This window comes from Apiospora kogelbergensis, assembly GCF_038363985.1.
Source record: "Apiospora kogelbergensis strain CBS 113332 chromosome Unknown utg000001l_segment0_segment0, whole genome shotgun sequence".
Taxonomy (NCBI): domain Eukaryota; kingdom Fungi; phylum Ascomycota; class Sordariomycetes; order Amphisphaeriales; family Apiosporaceae; genus Apiospora; species Apiospora kogelbergensis.
This window is the reverse complement of record NW_027117418.1, coordinates 7483975-7499868: the sequence shown is the minus strand read 5'-3', so window position 1 is coordinate 7499868 and position 15894 is coordinate 7483975. Positions and strand designations below refer to the sequence as shown.

Below are 15894 nucleotides of genomic sequence, written 5' to 3'. Positions count from 1 at the left end.
ACAAAATTTTCACTGGTAGTTGAATCAGCTCATCCGATGTGGTGTAGTGGCTAACATTACACGCTCTCATTGTAGATCCGTGTAGCCCGGGGTTCGATTCCCCGCATCGGAGGTCTTCTTTTGTTTTTGCGAATCTTACTCTTTCGCATGCTTTTCTCTTGTTTTTTGTTACGTATAGTGACATGCGGCGAGTGTATAACCTGAATGGCGCTTGTTCCACACCAAGCAAGACCTGGAAGATCGAAAGTGGGAGATATATGGCAATAAGGAATATTCCATCTTGGAGATCTACTACAGGAAAGCATGGTGCACAATCAAATATTGAAAATTGGTAAAAGTAACATCGGGCTATGATTATGTAATATAACTAACTCTCTCCCTTCTCCTGCGCCTCTGCTGCAAGGCTGCCTGAGAGTCTTTGCTTCATACACACACTTTCACCCACTCGCACAAGTCGCCGTCGAAGAGGGATCTGTTAAACCCAACTGCCCAAAGTGATACCGTAATTGCGAACAGCTTTCGTACTGCATTTTCTATCTCTCCTTGTCATCCCATCCCAGGATCCCGCCCAATCCCTATCCCACAGCCAGGAATTACCTCTTGAAGGAAGAAACCTAGATAGTTCGGTTTAACTGAATTGGCAGGTTGATTGTGCAACAAGAAAGGAGGTTGGCCCTTCAGAGAGAAGCAGAGGAACACAAGAAGACACTGCTTGAAGTTGGCTGTAAGGTTGGCCAACTAGGCGTGTTCCACCAAGTCGGAGAAAAGAATCAAGTCTTCCAAGAAGCCCTAGCCTTCGCTCCTTCAACGTAGGCAGGGGGTATTTGAAATGAAAGCAAAGTGTAGAACCCATGCCCCAAATAAGAACCATTCATTGATCGATCAACCTGTGTTTTTGTTCGCCGAGAGTCATGATTTTGCTTTTTTGATCGTTCTGTCCCCCGCCATGAGTGTGCTTTTGCGTCCGCCGGGATGGATTGATAGTGTTCGTAAATCCCATCAGACGTTGTTCGTACAGTCATATGCCGTTTCGGTCAGGTAAGGCAGAGCCGAAAACGCCTATGTTCTCCCCACGCCTTGCGTAAACACGAAAAAAGAATTATGATAAAATAAAAGAAATGTATGAGCGCCGGTGCTGTTGGCCGTCTTGTTATGATCTTGTACACGGGTGACAGGCCTGAAGAAAAGAAAAAAGAACCTGCCACCCAAAGGCTGTGGTATCGAAAGTAGAATGATGTCAACTCCCATCTCAGGAAACTACAAGTTATCCAGTGGCAATGTGGGTATAGTGCCGGCAGGGCGTGCAAAGAAACATATGTCGAAAGTTGTTCGTGTGTTGTGTGCCATGGTTAGTCGTCTGCTAGTTTGGCAAAGTGTTTAGACCAGAGCCAGCCCACCAGATTATTGGGGTCATCTTGGTTCTTGGCAAGCCATAGCTCGCCTTTCTCGGCAATAACGTCAAAGATCTGCCGTCTGTTAGCTTGGCCTCGAACAGACGAGTGAGTGTGGGATGAGACTTACTTCGCCAGCTTGGTACGTGAGATAAGGATACCCTGCTTCGTGCTTGGTTGTTTCGATGTTAAATTCGAAAAGGGATGCGGCTAGCCATAGTACATTGTAACCATTGATAGGCGCTCGCTCTCGAGAAGAAGCCCGAGACGACGCTCGCGACACCCGCACGGCCTTCTCTGGCCCGTCTGGCAAAGGAAGCGCCGATTGGAATAAGCCCGAGTACCGTTGAGTCTCTGAGACAGATGGGGCTTGCGATGTGTGTGCGGCGCTGGGATATGGTCGCGTATGGAAATTCGATTCCGAACTTTGTCTTGGCGCCACGCTGGATTCGTAGCTTTGTCCAGTGCCTGGTCTTGTTACGCCAGGAGCCGGCGGCCGGGGATGACTGGTGGCCCCGTCTGCTGTGTGTGGAGACCCCGAATTGCCACGGCTGTGGCCGTTGATGCCAGCATAATAGTCCTTATAGTAAAAGGAATGGGGACTCGGAATTGAAGCTTGAGTGGGCGACATCGTGAGCTGGCCACTGTGACGCCGGGCAAAATCAGGTGTGGGTATACTGGGGGCTATATCACTGTTGATTGATAGACCCCGACCACGGGTGGAAGCAGATGAAAGCTCCGAAGGCCTCGACCGCAACTTGGGCACTGAACCGTCTGCGCTACCAGCGTTGGACGTGCGGCCTCGCGATGTCGGGTTAGCAATAGCGAGCTGGCCCATTTGGTCTTCCTGGAATTTGAAATCTCGTTGGAACGCTGTGACGACCTCAGAGAGCTCCGGTACCTGCTGCCCATCGAGCACAACCTTGACCTTTTCTTTCCAAATCGAGTACCAATGTGTCTGAATGTTGACAAAATTGCCGAGACATATATTGCCCACTTTCTCTGTCAACGCAGAAAGTTTCGGTAGCTCCTTCTTCAAGGCTTCATTAAGAGCCTCATACTGCTCGACACATTCAGAAAGTTGCTTGTCCAATTTCTTGCCCGCCTTTTTGAGCTGGATTGATTTCTCGTAGTCGAGACGTCGCTTTCCTCGCTTCTTCATAGCCAGCGAGGGATTGCCATAAGCTTTGATCACGAGCTCAAAAGGCTCAATGACTTGTTTCCGTACTTGCGAGAGCTATTTGACGGTTAGCAACACATTCTAGTAATTCGTCAGTCTGGGTAGGGCGTTTACGTACATGTTGCTCCAAAGCAACTTTCTCGATATCTCTCATGGACACATTGAAGCGAACCCATTTGCTCTCTATCTCAGGATGTGGTGAGGGCTGGAGGCGCATGACGAGCTCCATGGAAGAGAGGTATTGAAGGAACTCGTGGACATATGTAGCTGTTTGACGCGTGTAAAACTCGACGTCTCGAAGTACAACTTGTAGCCGAAGATAGTCATCGCCAAACTTCTCGTGGAGCTTGAGGTAGTCGGGATCTTCTGCTGGTCGGTTTGTCGCCTGAAGTTTGTCGACGCGTTTGCCAAATGCCTTGGCAAATCCAGCACGGACATCAGACTCCTTACGTTTCCGTCCGACAATCTGGCCGACAAGCTCAAAGTTCTTCTTTGTCTTGTTTATCTCCTCTATCGCATCTTCAAGCGACACCTTGGCGGCTTCCAAAGCAGGCCGATCTGGATGGTCAGGTGGCGTTTCATGAAGTAGCTGAATCAGAAGGTTGGGATATTTTGTGATTCTCTGCATCGGCTTTATCAACAGAGAGTCCAGGTTCCAGGCTTTGGTCAGATCTCTTGCGACCTCGTTGCACTCATTCAGCCACACCTTCACGGTGGGATCTTCCTGGATCTGGATCAAACGTTTGGCAGCATGATCGCTGTTCTTGAGGAAGGATTCGTGGGCAGTTTTCATCTTCTCCATGTTGCGCGAGAATATAGGACCAAGTGTTGTCTCTCTGTCTTTGGAGTCGTTCAGGTGGCTGGTTGCCTTGGTGGACCCCGTTCCACTTGCCGTCGTGCCGTCAGAGAGCAACGAAATGTCTTTTGCCCGATGACTCTTCGGGACATATACGCTAGATACGCCCTCTTTGAGTTCAGCGAGGAAAGTTGAATGAAAGGCGATAATTTGATCAGTGTTCCGGAATATGAGCTTGATGGTTTGATCGTCCAGTCTTGGGCATGCTTCTGCAGTACCCTTGTATATTTCCTCGACGATGTTCATATCACGGATGAAAAAGGCTTCAGTATCCACCAACTCTTTGATAGTCTCGAGACGTGTGAACAGCCTCTTCTTCTCCTTGGGTGAAAGCCCAGCAGTGGCCTCGCTCTGTTCAATACTCTCTGCAAGAGTTGTCTGACTGTCTAAGCGAAGTCTCCCCTCGGTGGTCTCGAAAGAACCTTGATCCACCGAGCGAGGAGTGGATACAGGCTGGTCGAAGTTCTCGCTCTGCGGCCGTGACATCGAGAATGAACTTTGGTCATCCCGAGCACCATGCATATAGCTGCTGGGCCGGGTATCGTTATTGAAATAGTCACTTGGAGGTGCCGAGCTGAGGATATCCGGGAACGTGGCCTCCTCGGGTGGCGGAGGAGGAGAGTGATCTGGCAAGACAGGCACTGGACTAGCGACACTGTTCTTGCGAGTGATATAGTCCACAAGGAAACCATCTCCAGTATCAAGTTCAGGGAGCAGCTGTGGCTGGTCGTCATAAATGGGACTGCGATAGCTTTCATGTGGTGAAGTTCCCCGGCTTGAGGGGTATGTCCTCGAGTCTTGGTCGAACTGCACCAAATGCGACTGAGATTCCGTCTCCGAAACAGAATCGCGATTGGGAAACTGGGAATCAAACGAGGGATAGTCACCTCTGCTCTCGACAGAATAGTCCGTCCAAACAGTGTTCTGGCTCGCACGTTTGGTAGATCCCGAGTTTCGAGGTACCGTTAGGCTCGGCCTTGTTTCCAAGGTCCTCCGTGTTTCGACCGAGAATCGAGGCTCAGCAAGAGGTTCCTCCATCGACCAAGTCCGGGCGTGACCTCGAACGGATGTCCCTGATGTAGAGTCACGTAGTTGAGCTGCTGAGTCGGCGACGTTAGGACCAACATAGAATTCTTCAAGTTTAGTGAGCGGGCTCTCCTGATCACCAGAGCCTGCACTCAACGGGGTAACTGCAGTATCATATTCGCCAATAGGGGGCGATTTCTGCGATGGGATTGTTGAACCCGACGGTTCTGTTACTCCTTGCTGGTTGGCTTGGTTAGAATATTCGGAAGCGACCGGAGCAAGAGTAGTTTTTATTGGCCTCGACTGGAACTCGGAATCTCTGCCAATAATAGTGACCCTCGTTTCGTAGGACGGTGCAGCAAAAGGCTGAGGCATGTACTCATCGTCCCTGTACGATCCTGGGATATCTGGGTCTGTACTGAAATCGCTATTGGTTGGCGTTGGCTCGGCTGCCTTGGTAGGCGATGCGGGATCCAACGAGATCTGGAAGGACACAGCGTCGTCGTCTGGCGGTAAATCTTCGAAAGGAGACCTATAGCTCAATGTCTCGGGCGAGAAAGCTCGAGGCGCTGAAATCCCGAGGTTGTCAATAACCGGTGCTTCTGGGGATAGCGGCGTCTGTCGAAGTGGCGGTTCTGTTTGTTGTTCGCCGTCAAACTCGGTCGTGTTTGATACCGCAGATTGGGGTGTCTCGTCCTGAAATTGGGGAGAACCCATAGGAAAGCTGCCAGGAATACCCAAAGTTGGAGAGTCTCTCGTGAGTCCAACCTCCTGCACTGCCTTTTCCCTCCGGCCATCTTCGAAGGTTGTGGTAATAACAAGCGCCGGTTGTTCAGACACGACATTAGTCATGGTCGTAGGGATATTGTCTGCTGGCTTTTCAACCCGTGCCTCTTCCTCTTCTTCCTTTTGGATCTCACTCAATGCCAAGGCCAGAGCTAGTTGATCCTGTTCCTGTTCCCGTTCTCGATCCTGTTGTTCTTTCACGGCCGCAATCGCAGCAGCTACTTCTGCCTCCTCATCCGCCCTTGCTTTTTCCGCATGAGCCGCGCGGTCTACTTCAGCGAGAGCTTCTGCTTCAGCGAGAGCGTCCGCCTCGGCGGCAGCTTCTGCATCCGCCTGTGCTTGGGCTTGTGCACGAGCTTCTGCCTCCGCTTCAGCTTCAGCACGTGCTTTGGCTTCTGCTTCCTTTTTCTTCTTTTCTCTCTCTCAGCTGCCGCCTCTCTCCTGGCTGCTGCTTTCGCTTCAGTTTCCCGTATGCTCTTCGTATACGATAACTTGATCTGTTCCCGGCGAGACGCGAAATCAATAGGCCCTATCGACAGCTTCCTCCTCCGCGTGGTAGGTTCATTGGCCTGCCTGGAACTTGCCCTGGGATCTACTTTGCCGGGCGAACGCCCCCTTTCTGCAGCTCTCAGGCGTGAGCTGGTCGTGGTTGCAGCAGATACTGGCTGTCGGGGCCGAGAACTTCGCAGTGGCGGAGACAGCTTTGGCGGTGGTGCTGAAATATAGGCGTTCAGTCTCGTGCTGCCATTGGATGTGGACGGGGCCGCCGCCCTTTTGCTTGTCGTTTGATTTGTCGGCGTCTTCGACCTCGATTGAGTTGTGGGCGTTTTCGCTCTCCCTTGGGTTGTTGGTGTCTTCGCTCTTGCAGTCGACGCAGCCGCTCCAGTTGCTGCCGTTTTGGCGAGACTGCCTTGCGTCCTTGTTGGCGGCCTCTTGTGGGTGCTAGGAGAGTTGGATCTAGAGAACGGAGGGCTAGTAGTGGTGGAAGAAGCAGGGCTGTCCTGTTTTCGTCTGGACGTCGGTAATTTTGATGTTGCTGAGGTCGGATGCGGCAAGTTGGAAGTCGGAGTTGCCTGTTGCTGAGGCTTGGAGATTTGAGGTGTTCGCGAAGATGAATGGCTTGGCTTTTTTACCTACAAGGTCGCTGTGAGCTCGAGTATGGTTGGGTTTCGTAAGCTTTGTGGGCGATTTATTTCCGGCCTTGGTTCCGTTGGCATTTCTGTACCAATCTGCCGGGGAACTAGACTCCATCCTAGATTGAGATAAACTCCGACGCATGTTGGATTCCGATGTGCGCCTTTTCCGCACACCTTCAATGCCATATCCAGCTGATGCTGCGTCATTCTCACCGGGTGGCAGCTCGCCAAACAACAAGGGCCTGCTTGAGCTGCTGTTGGTTCGGTCGAGTACAGGCACAGGAGGGGTATCGGTGGGGAGTGTAGGCGATGTTGGTGACAAATTGTTCATTGACTTGGACGACATATGATGGGAGGTGTTTGAACCTCGGGGTTTCGCTATCCGGCTGGCGAACGACTGCGAATTGCTCGACATGTGGTCCTCGGCGACATATTTGCTCCTCTGCGTCGTGCGCGCTGCAGAGGTCGATTGCGAGCTCCCGTGAGCTGGTGGACGCGATGTTGTAGAACGCGAGGTTGAGGAGGATGAAGCGCCATTCGTGAGTGATGGACCGCCCACGCCACGATAATTCGATGGTGATGATGGCGATGAGCCTTCACGTCCGGGAATTCGTGGGATGCCGGTCTTTCGAGGGGCGCTGGTACTGCTGCTGTTATTACTTGTATACGCAGTGTTGTTCTGATCAAAGCGCTTTTTCAGGTCCTTGACGCTCGGTTGCTTGCCACCAAACGACGCCGAAGGCTTCGAGCCGGTTTTTGTATTGACGTGCGGCTCGTCCACTGGCGCAGATACGGAGCGTAACGAAGACCTGCCTCCATTTCTGCTGCCCGCCCCAGCTCGTGCGGCAGGCGAGGGGATGGAAGTGGTATTGCCAGTCATGGTACGTTTTGACGTGGGCGATCGCGGTTGCGAAGAAGTCGAGGCAGCACCCGGGTGGTGCCTCTGAGACGGCAGCATCGTCGACGCCATCAGATGGCCGGAGTCTGCATGGAAGTTCTTGTAGAAGTCGTCAGGCTCAGCAGCGCCATGAGGGTTCAGGGGGTCGTTCGTGAGGTTCGCATTGGCAAGCGTGGCTTGGTGATTGTTTGCAGCATAGGATGCAAGGGCGGCATCAATGTCTATATTAGAGCCCTCTCCTGGGGAATCCAAGTCGGAATAGTGGTGATGGTCCAAGCGATGCCGGTGGTCCTGGTCGTAGCCGTAATCGTAGTGGTGGTGGTCGTCGAGATGGTGCTGGGGATAGTGATGGGAGTAGGGATCGTGCCTTCGATTCGGCGATTGAGGTTCGAAGGGACGGTCTGCCGAGTTCAGTGGGTGGGACGGTCCAAAGAATCGGTCCTCCTCGTCACGGTTGCCGGCCTCCATTCTCTAGTGGTGGCATCACCCTGGGCTTTCAAGTTCCAAGGGAAACATAAAGTCTCTTTTTCGCTTTGGTGGCCGACCCAAGATGGCTGCAGGGACTGACTGGCTGGCGTTTGGCGAGTGGCAGGCAGGGTTCGCAAGTTGGATTGGGCACGGAAGGCAGGGGACAGCGTAGATGCCCTCGTAGCTCGTTGGCTCTCGCTGTCTGGTATAAGGCTGATTCGCTGACCTCTGGAATGGTGTTTCAGGAAAGATAAATTCGACTTTTAGGCCTTCACACACCCTCTACTATGCTCGCATCCATACAAGAGCGTCCGAGCTGCGGTGCTGCATGTGTGTCAAGACGCACAAACTGGGGGGACGGCGTCTTTCTCGTTTCGAAGCTAGTTGGTTAGGTTGAGAAGAAGCGGCGAGCTACTGCGACTGGTGGAGGCTTTTTCGTCGGCAGTGGGGGGCGTGGTCGTGGGTGTGAGAGGGAAAACGGAAGCGATGAACAGTCATCAGTCAGTCGCTAATGTGCTTTGCTTTCTCAATCTCCAATCTCGTTTCGTTTGGACACCCACGTTGGATTGGCTCCTCCCTCCTATGCGCGAAGCAGGTAGGTATCCTTGGGTATGGAGAAAGCACTTTCGCGGTATGCACTGCGTATGTGACCAAGAATCGGGAAGGCTTGCGAAAAGGGTGGTGTGAGCAATTGGTAATTGGGCAAGAGATATCCCAGTCAGTCTGCCAGTTCCAGTTCGCAAAGGCAATGATTTGCTGGCACGCAGGAGCGTGTCAAGGGTCAGGTAGGTACAACGTATGAGGGACTAGGGAAAGTGAGTGAGATTTGATTGAGGAAAAAATGGCCGGGGTTCGATCTGAGGTATGTACAATCAATCAATACCGTAGCAGAGACCATGGAAATGTTTCTCAATACATTTTAACGGTTCGCGGACCGTTCACCGGAACCAACCGTTGAGAACTGGCGTGGATTGAAGCTCCTACTCAAAACCCATGCAACCGAGGAAACAAGCAGCTCCTTGTGTGTGAAAGAGAGCTCTGCTTCGGTATAGACGACTTGTGTAATATATTCTGTCCTCCCCTGCTTCTTTCTTTTCATATTAGACATGGTCGTTTATGGAGTCCTAAAGCAAGTTTGACCGCGGGATACATGTAGACACTCGTCCGCTTCTCCTTCCCTCACCCCCGCAAGCACTGGAGACCGGCGGGAGCGCAACATCATAAGCCTTCCTTCAAGCCAGCCATGTATGCATGCCTGCATGCATATGCGCACGCATGCACGAATTGGCGTTTATAGGCAAAATTCGTCAAGAAGTTAGCCAAGTGCTTCTAGTTGCACAGCAGAACCACAAATGCTGGCAATTGCCCGGCAGCGTACATAAGCGTGTGTTGTGTACAGAAGGAGGCCTGCGTCGAAATCCTTAATCAAATAAGGATGTAGGTACTGACTGGCCGCGCAGAAGATGCGTGCCTGGAACGGTTCGTTGCTGGCAGCTGGTTGTGCTGGATGGATGCTAGTGAGGCCGGGCGAACTCTTCCAGAGCACGCCGTCCTGGAGTTGGTGGCTTGGCGAGTCTGGACCATTGTCCTTAAGTAATTACGTGGAGTGGTCAGTAATCCGAAATATCCGAAATAATCCAGCGTCTCAAATTCCCGTCCAAATTGCCATGGAACGTATCACAGGTGGTAGGTATCTTGTTCACGTAGATTCACGACGATTCGAAGCTGGAGCCAGATGCGTCTCAACCACAGGATCGAACCAGCCTGGCGTACCGAAAGTTTTCAACCACGGTACCGCACCTGTCGCAACGTCGACCTTAAAACCCACTAGAAAGCTTCGCCTAGATGCTTCGTTGTTTGTCCATCCGTCCAGAGCAAATGGGCTCTTTGGACGGACTAGCCTACCGGGTCCTCGGTGCGATGATGAGCCAAGCATCCCGATCCTACCTCCTGCTTCCATCGAACATTTCAACCGTTGTAAGAGGACTTGTAATACGTGTTCCTGTGCAATCTTATTTCGCAGCATTTTTTTTTATTCTTGGTTTTACCTTTATTCTTACTTTACTCCTCGTCTACTCTTGTGTGGTGTGGTGTTGTGGTAGAGCTAGAATTCCAAGCCAGGCGGTTAGTTCTCGTCTGCTCGTTCAAGTCTTCTATTGCGCGCGTCCATTTCGCATGCGCCTGCGCACGCCCACCCGTGTGTCTGTTCCGGTGTCTTCAGACGCAATTAGCACCCAATTTTTGTATAGGCAACTTGGACATGTCTCTCCTCCGACTTAGATTTCGAGTATGGGGGAGGGAAACGACAGCCAACCGTCTGCGTCCGTCTACGACAGCCGTTTTCTTAGCGTGCACTGAAGTATGGAGAGTCGGTCTTCTGTGAGTACCGTATGTACTTTACATATCTCGTGGTGAAGAGCGCCCAACCTTAAAAGGCGGGCAGGCCCATGCTGGCAGCCGGATCTGCAAGCTGCCTATCACCAGCGTCCACATGTATCTACATGCACGAAGAGGATAGCGTAAATGGCCCATACAGCCGACCTGATGAGCCTGGTTGGGCGTCTGGGCTTCACCGGGCCCTCTGGATTCCACTGTCGAGCAGGTTCTCGATTTTGTATATCCACAGATAGCAGATAGGCAACTGCAAATGTGAAATATTCTATTCTGTTTGGCACTTGGGTATATCGATAGTGCGGCTGATCAGCACTCGCCAAGCTACCTTATATCGTCTGTGCTATTACTCACCTCTGTACAGCTGTCTAGCTTAGTGGTTACATGGCTGTGTGTATGTACAAACCTCAGAGGAGCGCTAGACATTCCAGAGCCAGGATAGACCAAAACTGTACCGTCTGAGCCAAGATTTTTAGGGCGCGGAGCAAGATACCATTTTTGCCATTGGTCGTTTTACCTGAAGCAGCGACTGTATTCTCTATTTGTTAGCCAGGCTGTCAGGGTCGTATGTGACAATTGTCAATTGTCCAGAATGCTCTTTCGGCATTTCTAGCCACCCACTGACGGTTGTACATAGTGGTTGTCCAATGTCGCCATACCAGACGCATCGGGGGATCAGCTCATTATTCCTTGCTTGAGCAATTTGAGATTGATGCACATTTAATCAATGTAACAAGGTGCGCGAAGCAGAAAAGAAGATAAACAATTTTCAAAGTTTCGGTTTGTTCTGACTCTTCATGCTCAACAAGGCCTAAAGCGTCAGCTTGTCTTTCTCCCAACCTCTTGGTGAGTAGATTGGGGCAAACACAGTTTCATCTGGGTTCAACTCATGTTTGGATAAGCATACACCATGCAGCATGCAGCATGCAGCTGAGTATGCCCTATCTTGAATAGTTGAAGAGGGCGATACAGTTACATACTGTCAAGCTGTTAACGTGCCAGGAGACCGTCCGCATGTATCGCCACGGTCGAAAATCCATTGAGTAGATAATCTTGGGTCCCGGATCAGCAAGCCGCACGATCCCTGATTTCCCAAGATACCTCGACAGGCGCTAGTGACTAGCCCAATAGCAATAGCTGCCCATCAGTGGACCCCCTCCCCCCCCCCCATCTCGCTAGTAGAGGAAACGCGCTTAGGATGGATCTCAACCCGCGTTTCAAACCTTCAATGCGATTCGACGCTATTGATTTCGAGCTGCAATTGCATCTTTTGCAAACAATCAGTGATTCACGGCTCTATCTTAATTCTTGACCGGAAAGAGAGGCCGAGCTGCCACATTCCCGTCGGCAACCATCAATCAGCAACTTCGGGCATTGCGACAGGCGAGACACTTCTGCCCGTGGAGTAATCGGTTGCCATGTAAACAGGGCTGGCTGGCTGAATGTCTTGTCGCACGCCCAAGCCGCTACCAATAGTGATGATTGCGATGCAAGTGCAACAATAGAACAAGCAGCATGCCTACGGCCCAGAAGCGCAAGCAAGGCCGAGTCACCCAGCAGCATGCTGCTCCAGAGCCTCCTGCCAAGAAAAGAAAACAGACACAAGGAAAGGGCTCGGACGAGCCAGCACCGCCGGCGCCCGTCAAGCATGCTGTACTCGATCAATACTATCCACAGCTGCTCACGCTCCGCGACTATGTTCTGTTGAAGCTCCCAACCACATCGCGCATCAGGAGGAAAAAGATTGCGTCGACCGGATCCAGTGCAAATATTTCCAATGACGAGACCACCGACATAGAGCGGGCTGTAGGGCAAGTGCTCGACACCACCATAGTTGGTGTCACCCATCAGACACAATGTATCCCAGATAAACGGCGGGAGCAGTGGGAGACCTTCTCTCAAAAGGGGGGATGAATCATACGTGACCTTATCCGATGGACTTGCAGGGGCACGCTACTCGCAGGCTGAGGTGCGTCTGTCCCATGACAGCTGGGTAGTGTTTTGAGGCCAGTAAGCTGATAAAGTGAACAGATCGTGGATTTTGTCATCTGGATGCTATTTTCCAAAGCCAAGAACACGGGCACATGGCCAAAGCACTTGCTTTGTGATGGCTTCAGGAGAAACCACAACTCTCGATTGCAGGGGCCGTCTACAAATAATGCTGTTAACATACCTGGCATATTCTCTATCTACCCAAACCAGAGGGTCGAGCGGTTAAAACAGAGCCCCTGGCCTGAGGTCCTAAAGCTGTTGGGTGACTCAGGTGACCGCATAATGATGGACTTGCTGCTCGATTCTTCAGTGTTCCTGTCCGTGGGATCGTCTCAGGGGAACTATTACCAGATCAGCGGTCAGCTCTTGTAAACCCCATATCTTTCGGCAAGGCTAAGTATGTAATAGGACAACCACTGTATGATACCGAACTTTTGGGAACAACCCATGGAGACACCAAAAATGCTTCGACTGGCTTCCAGCGCTCGACTACGGAAATCAACTTTGTCCGCAACCGAATGCTATATGCCAGACCTGCCTTGAATGCCCGCGGCCTTGTACATTTTGGGCTGAGACACATTCGTGAGTAGATATTTACCATTTGAATGTGTGATTTCTAACAAAATGCAGACGTTCTGAACCGCTCGCCGTATGTAAACCCTGGTACGGAATCCGCCAGCGATTCGAGCGCACTGGAGAGTAGAAATGAAGCCAACACATTACGCATCATGATTTACATGTTCCCTCGGCAGTTCGGATTGCATAATGCCTTCGACTCCAAGGTCAACTATTCAGAAACTTCTCAGAGGCTGAAAGACTACACTCTTCGTGAGCAGGAGATCCAAGACAGGTTTGGTGATCTCGCTAGTAATGAGGCCCGGCTCAAGAAGCCAAATCCCAAGCGCTTGAGAGGCAAAGTGAAAGAGCTTGTACGGAAACTACAAATCATGCACTCTCGCTGTTCGTATAGCAAACTACTTCAGCACTACTGTCCAGTAGGTATTCAGCCCGCCCCTTATGGAAGGAAGGTACTTACGATTTGGGTTTTAGGTGAATACCGGTCTTGACCATACGGAGGTCAGCCACGTCCATCGTGACAAGACCCCTAAATCTTCAAAAGTGGCCGAGGGCAAATCCGTAAAGAGAAAGCTTCAACCACAGCCCCCTTTATCCACTGCGCAGACACTCATCGAGCTCTCAACTCCTGTGTCACAAGTCTCTGCCTTCTGCCAATCCGTTTTGTCTAAGCTCATCCCTGACGAGTTCTGGGCTACAGAACACAACAAAGGTGTGGTGATGAAGAAGATTGATCAGTTCATCCATCTGAGACGATTCGAGGGCATGTATCTCCATGAAGTAGTGCAAGGCATTAAGGTACAGTAACGCGTAATGAAGCGACGGAAGATACGAAAGAGCTAACGGTCTATAGATCACTGATATCGGTTGGTTGGCACCCCAGCGACTGATGGCTCGCAAGACGTCGCAAACTGATATCCAGAAGAGACTGGAACTATTTCACGAACTTCTGTACTATGTTTTCGATTCTCTCTTGATACCCTTGATACGCAGCAATTTTTACGTCACCGAGTCCAATACGCACAAATACAAGCTGTTCTTCTTTCGTCACGATGTCTGGAAATACGTCGCCGAGCCTGCCATGGCGGCAGTCAAGTCGAAGATGTTTGAGGAGGTGAGCATCGACGCAGCTCTGAAGATCCTAGATTCTCGCAGTCTTGGCTTCAGCCAAGTGCGATTATTGCCCAAGCAGACCAGCATCCGTCCAATCATGAACTTAAGGAGGAGAACGGTCGCGAAGGGCAACAGCAAGGTCCTAGGCCCCAGTATCAACACCATTCTCGGCCCTGTGCATACCGTGTTGCAATTGGAAAAGGTTTGTTTGACCCCGGGAGCGTTGACCTACCGAACAGGAGAACTAATTGACCTGCGTCTCAGTCTATGAACCCTGCGAAACTGGGCGCCACTTTATTCTCTGTGGGCGATATCTATAAAAGAGTAAAGGAGTTTAAGTCGAGTATACCTCGGTCCGCCAAACCCCTATACTTTGCCAAGGTGGATGTCCAGGCAGCTTTCGACACTATTCCCCAGTCGGCGATCGTCGACCTACTAGGCTCTATTCCCCAGCAACGCAGCTATCGCATCTCGAAGCACGCCGAGATCTCCAGTGACAAGCTGGGTGGCACTAAGGATTTTAGCAAGACGGCCAAATCGAAGCCCACTCGGAAGTGGCTGTCAACCGCACTGCGAGATCGCGACAACAGCACGTTCCTCCAGCACTTAGAGTCTCAGCAGCAACAGGCTGCGCAGAAGCGCAACACCGTCTTCATAGACAGTGTCGTCAAGAAGAAATACGAGACGAGCGACCTGCTGCAGCTTGTAACCTCCCATATCCAGCAGAACCTTGTCAAGGTCAGCAAGAAGTACTACCGGCAGAAGAAGGGCATCCCGCAGGGCTCCGTCCTGTCGTCCATCCTGTGCAACTACTTCTACGCCGACCTCGAAATGCACGTCCTCAAGTTCCTCGACGCCGACGACTGCCTGCTGCTCCGCCTGATCGACGATTTTCTCCTCATCACGACGGACCAAAACAAAGCCGCCCGCTTTGTCGAGACGATGCACCGGGGCGTGCCCGAGTACGGCGTCGAGGTCAACCCGGCGAAGACCCTGGTGAACTTTGACCTCGAAGTCAACCAGACCCCGGTCTCGAAACTGGAGGGGAATGGTAGTCACAACAGCGGCGACGGCTTCCCCTACTGCGGCACCCTCATCAACAGTAAGACGTTGGACATCACCAAAGACCGAGATCGGGGAAAGAGCATCGCCGTGAAACACGCTGCACCCGGGCTTCCAGATGCCGAGGCAAGGGAGGATGCGCTTGCCCCCAAAAGCGCAGCAAGCATGACAGCGGGAGCGGCAACGCTGTATACAACTCGCTCACGGTGGAGTTCACGCGCGTCCCTGGCCAGACCTTTGAGCGCAAGCTCCTCAACGCCTTCAAGATTCAGAGCCACCTCATGTTCCTCGACACGTCACATAATGCCGGCGCCACTGTGCTGTCGAACCTGTTCTCGGCTTTTGTCGAGACCGCCGCCAAGGCCTGGGCTTATGCGCGCTGTCTATCTACGTCTACGTCTTCGTCTACAACGACCAGAAATAGCAGCAGCAATGGCATCAAAAACAAGAACAGGAAGGGGTCTTCGGGTACCCGCGCCGCCGAGGCCGCCCCCGCCAGGATCATGATCCGCGCCGTCGCCAAGCTCGTCGAGGTCGCCTTCCTCCTTGCGCAGAGCAAGGCCCGCCGCGCCCGCTACCCGGGCTACGTCTGCGACGTGCGCCGCAACGAGGTCGCCTGGCTCGCGTACCACGCCTTCCTGCAGGTGCTGGGCCGCAAGCAGGCCGGCTACGGCGAGGTGCTGGCGTGGCTGCGCGCCGAAATCGGCAAGCTCGGCGACAAGAAGGATATCCGAACGGGGCGCGTCCGGCATGTGGCTACGTCCTGATTGCACATAAAAAGGTGCCTGGCCTAGACAAAGCGGCAAGACAAGCCTTGTTTGTGAAATGACAATGATAGAAAGTGGGAGTTGGGACACAAGAGAGAGAGAGAGAGAGAGAGAGAAGTGTTGCTAGGGCTAAGGGATAATTGGTTTCTCCCCGTGGTGTCCAATTCTCTTTTGCAGGCTGGCCTTCTAATACTAAAAATTAAGACGAAAAGGGGCCACTCGGTTCTCCATCCAATCACCCAAAGACGTTCA

The 15894-nt window shown here is 52.0% G+C and overlaps 2 protein-coding genes across 2 annotated transcripts; one reads left to right on the top strand and one right to left on the bottom strand.

Annotated features, from left to right (window-relative positions):
• Positions 1 to 1349: 1349 nt before the first annotated feature.
• PG998_002418 (dynamin-binding protein) lies at positions 1350 to 7741 on the bottom strand (the record flags this gene model as incomplete). Its single annotated transcript, XM_066869236.1, has 5 exons — positions 1350 to 1466; positions 1522 to 2628; positions 2690 to 5598; positions 5836 to 6181; positions 6377 to 7741. The coding sequence occupies 5 exons, from the start codon at positions 7739 to 7741 to the stop codon at positions 1350 to 1352; spliced, it is 5844 nt and encodes a 1947-aa protein (XP_066737651.1).
• A 3906-nt stretch (positions 7742 to 11647) lies between these two features.
• Positions 11648 to 15642, top strand: PG998_002417 (RNA-directed DNA polymerase; the record flags this gene model as incomplete). The annotated part of the gene is made up of 9 exons (XM_066869235.1): positions 11648 to 11990; positions 12079 to 12101; positions 12164 to 12482; positions 12533 to 12706; positions 12755 to 13119; positions 13175 to 13498; positions 13554 to 14015; positions 14078 to 14922; positions 14994 to 15642. 9 exons carry the CDS (start codon positions 11648 to 11650, stop codon positions 15640 to 15642), a joined length of 3504 nt encoding a protein of 1167 aa, XP_066737650.1.
• Positions 15643 to 15894: the final 252 nt, after the last annotated feature.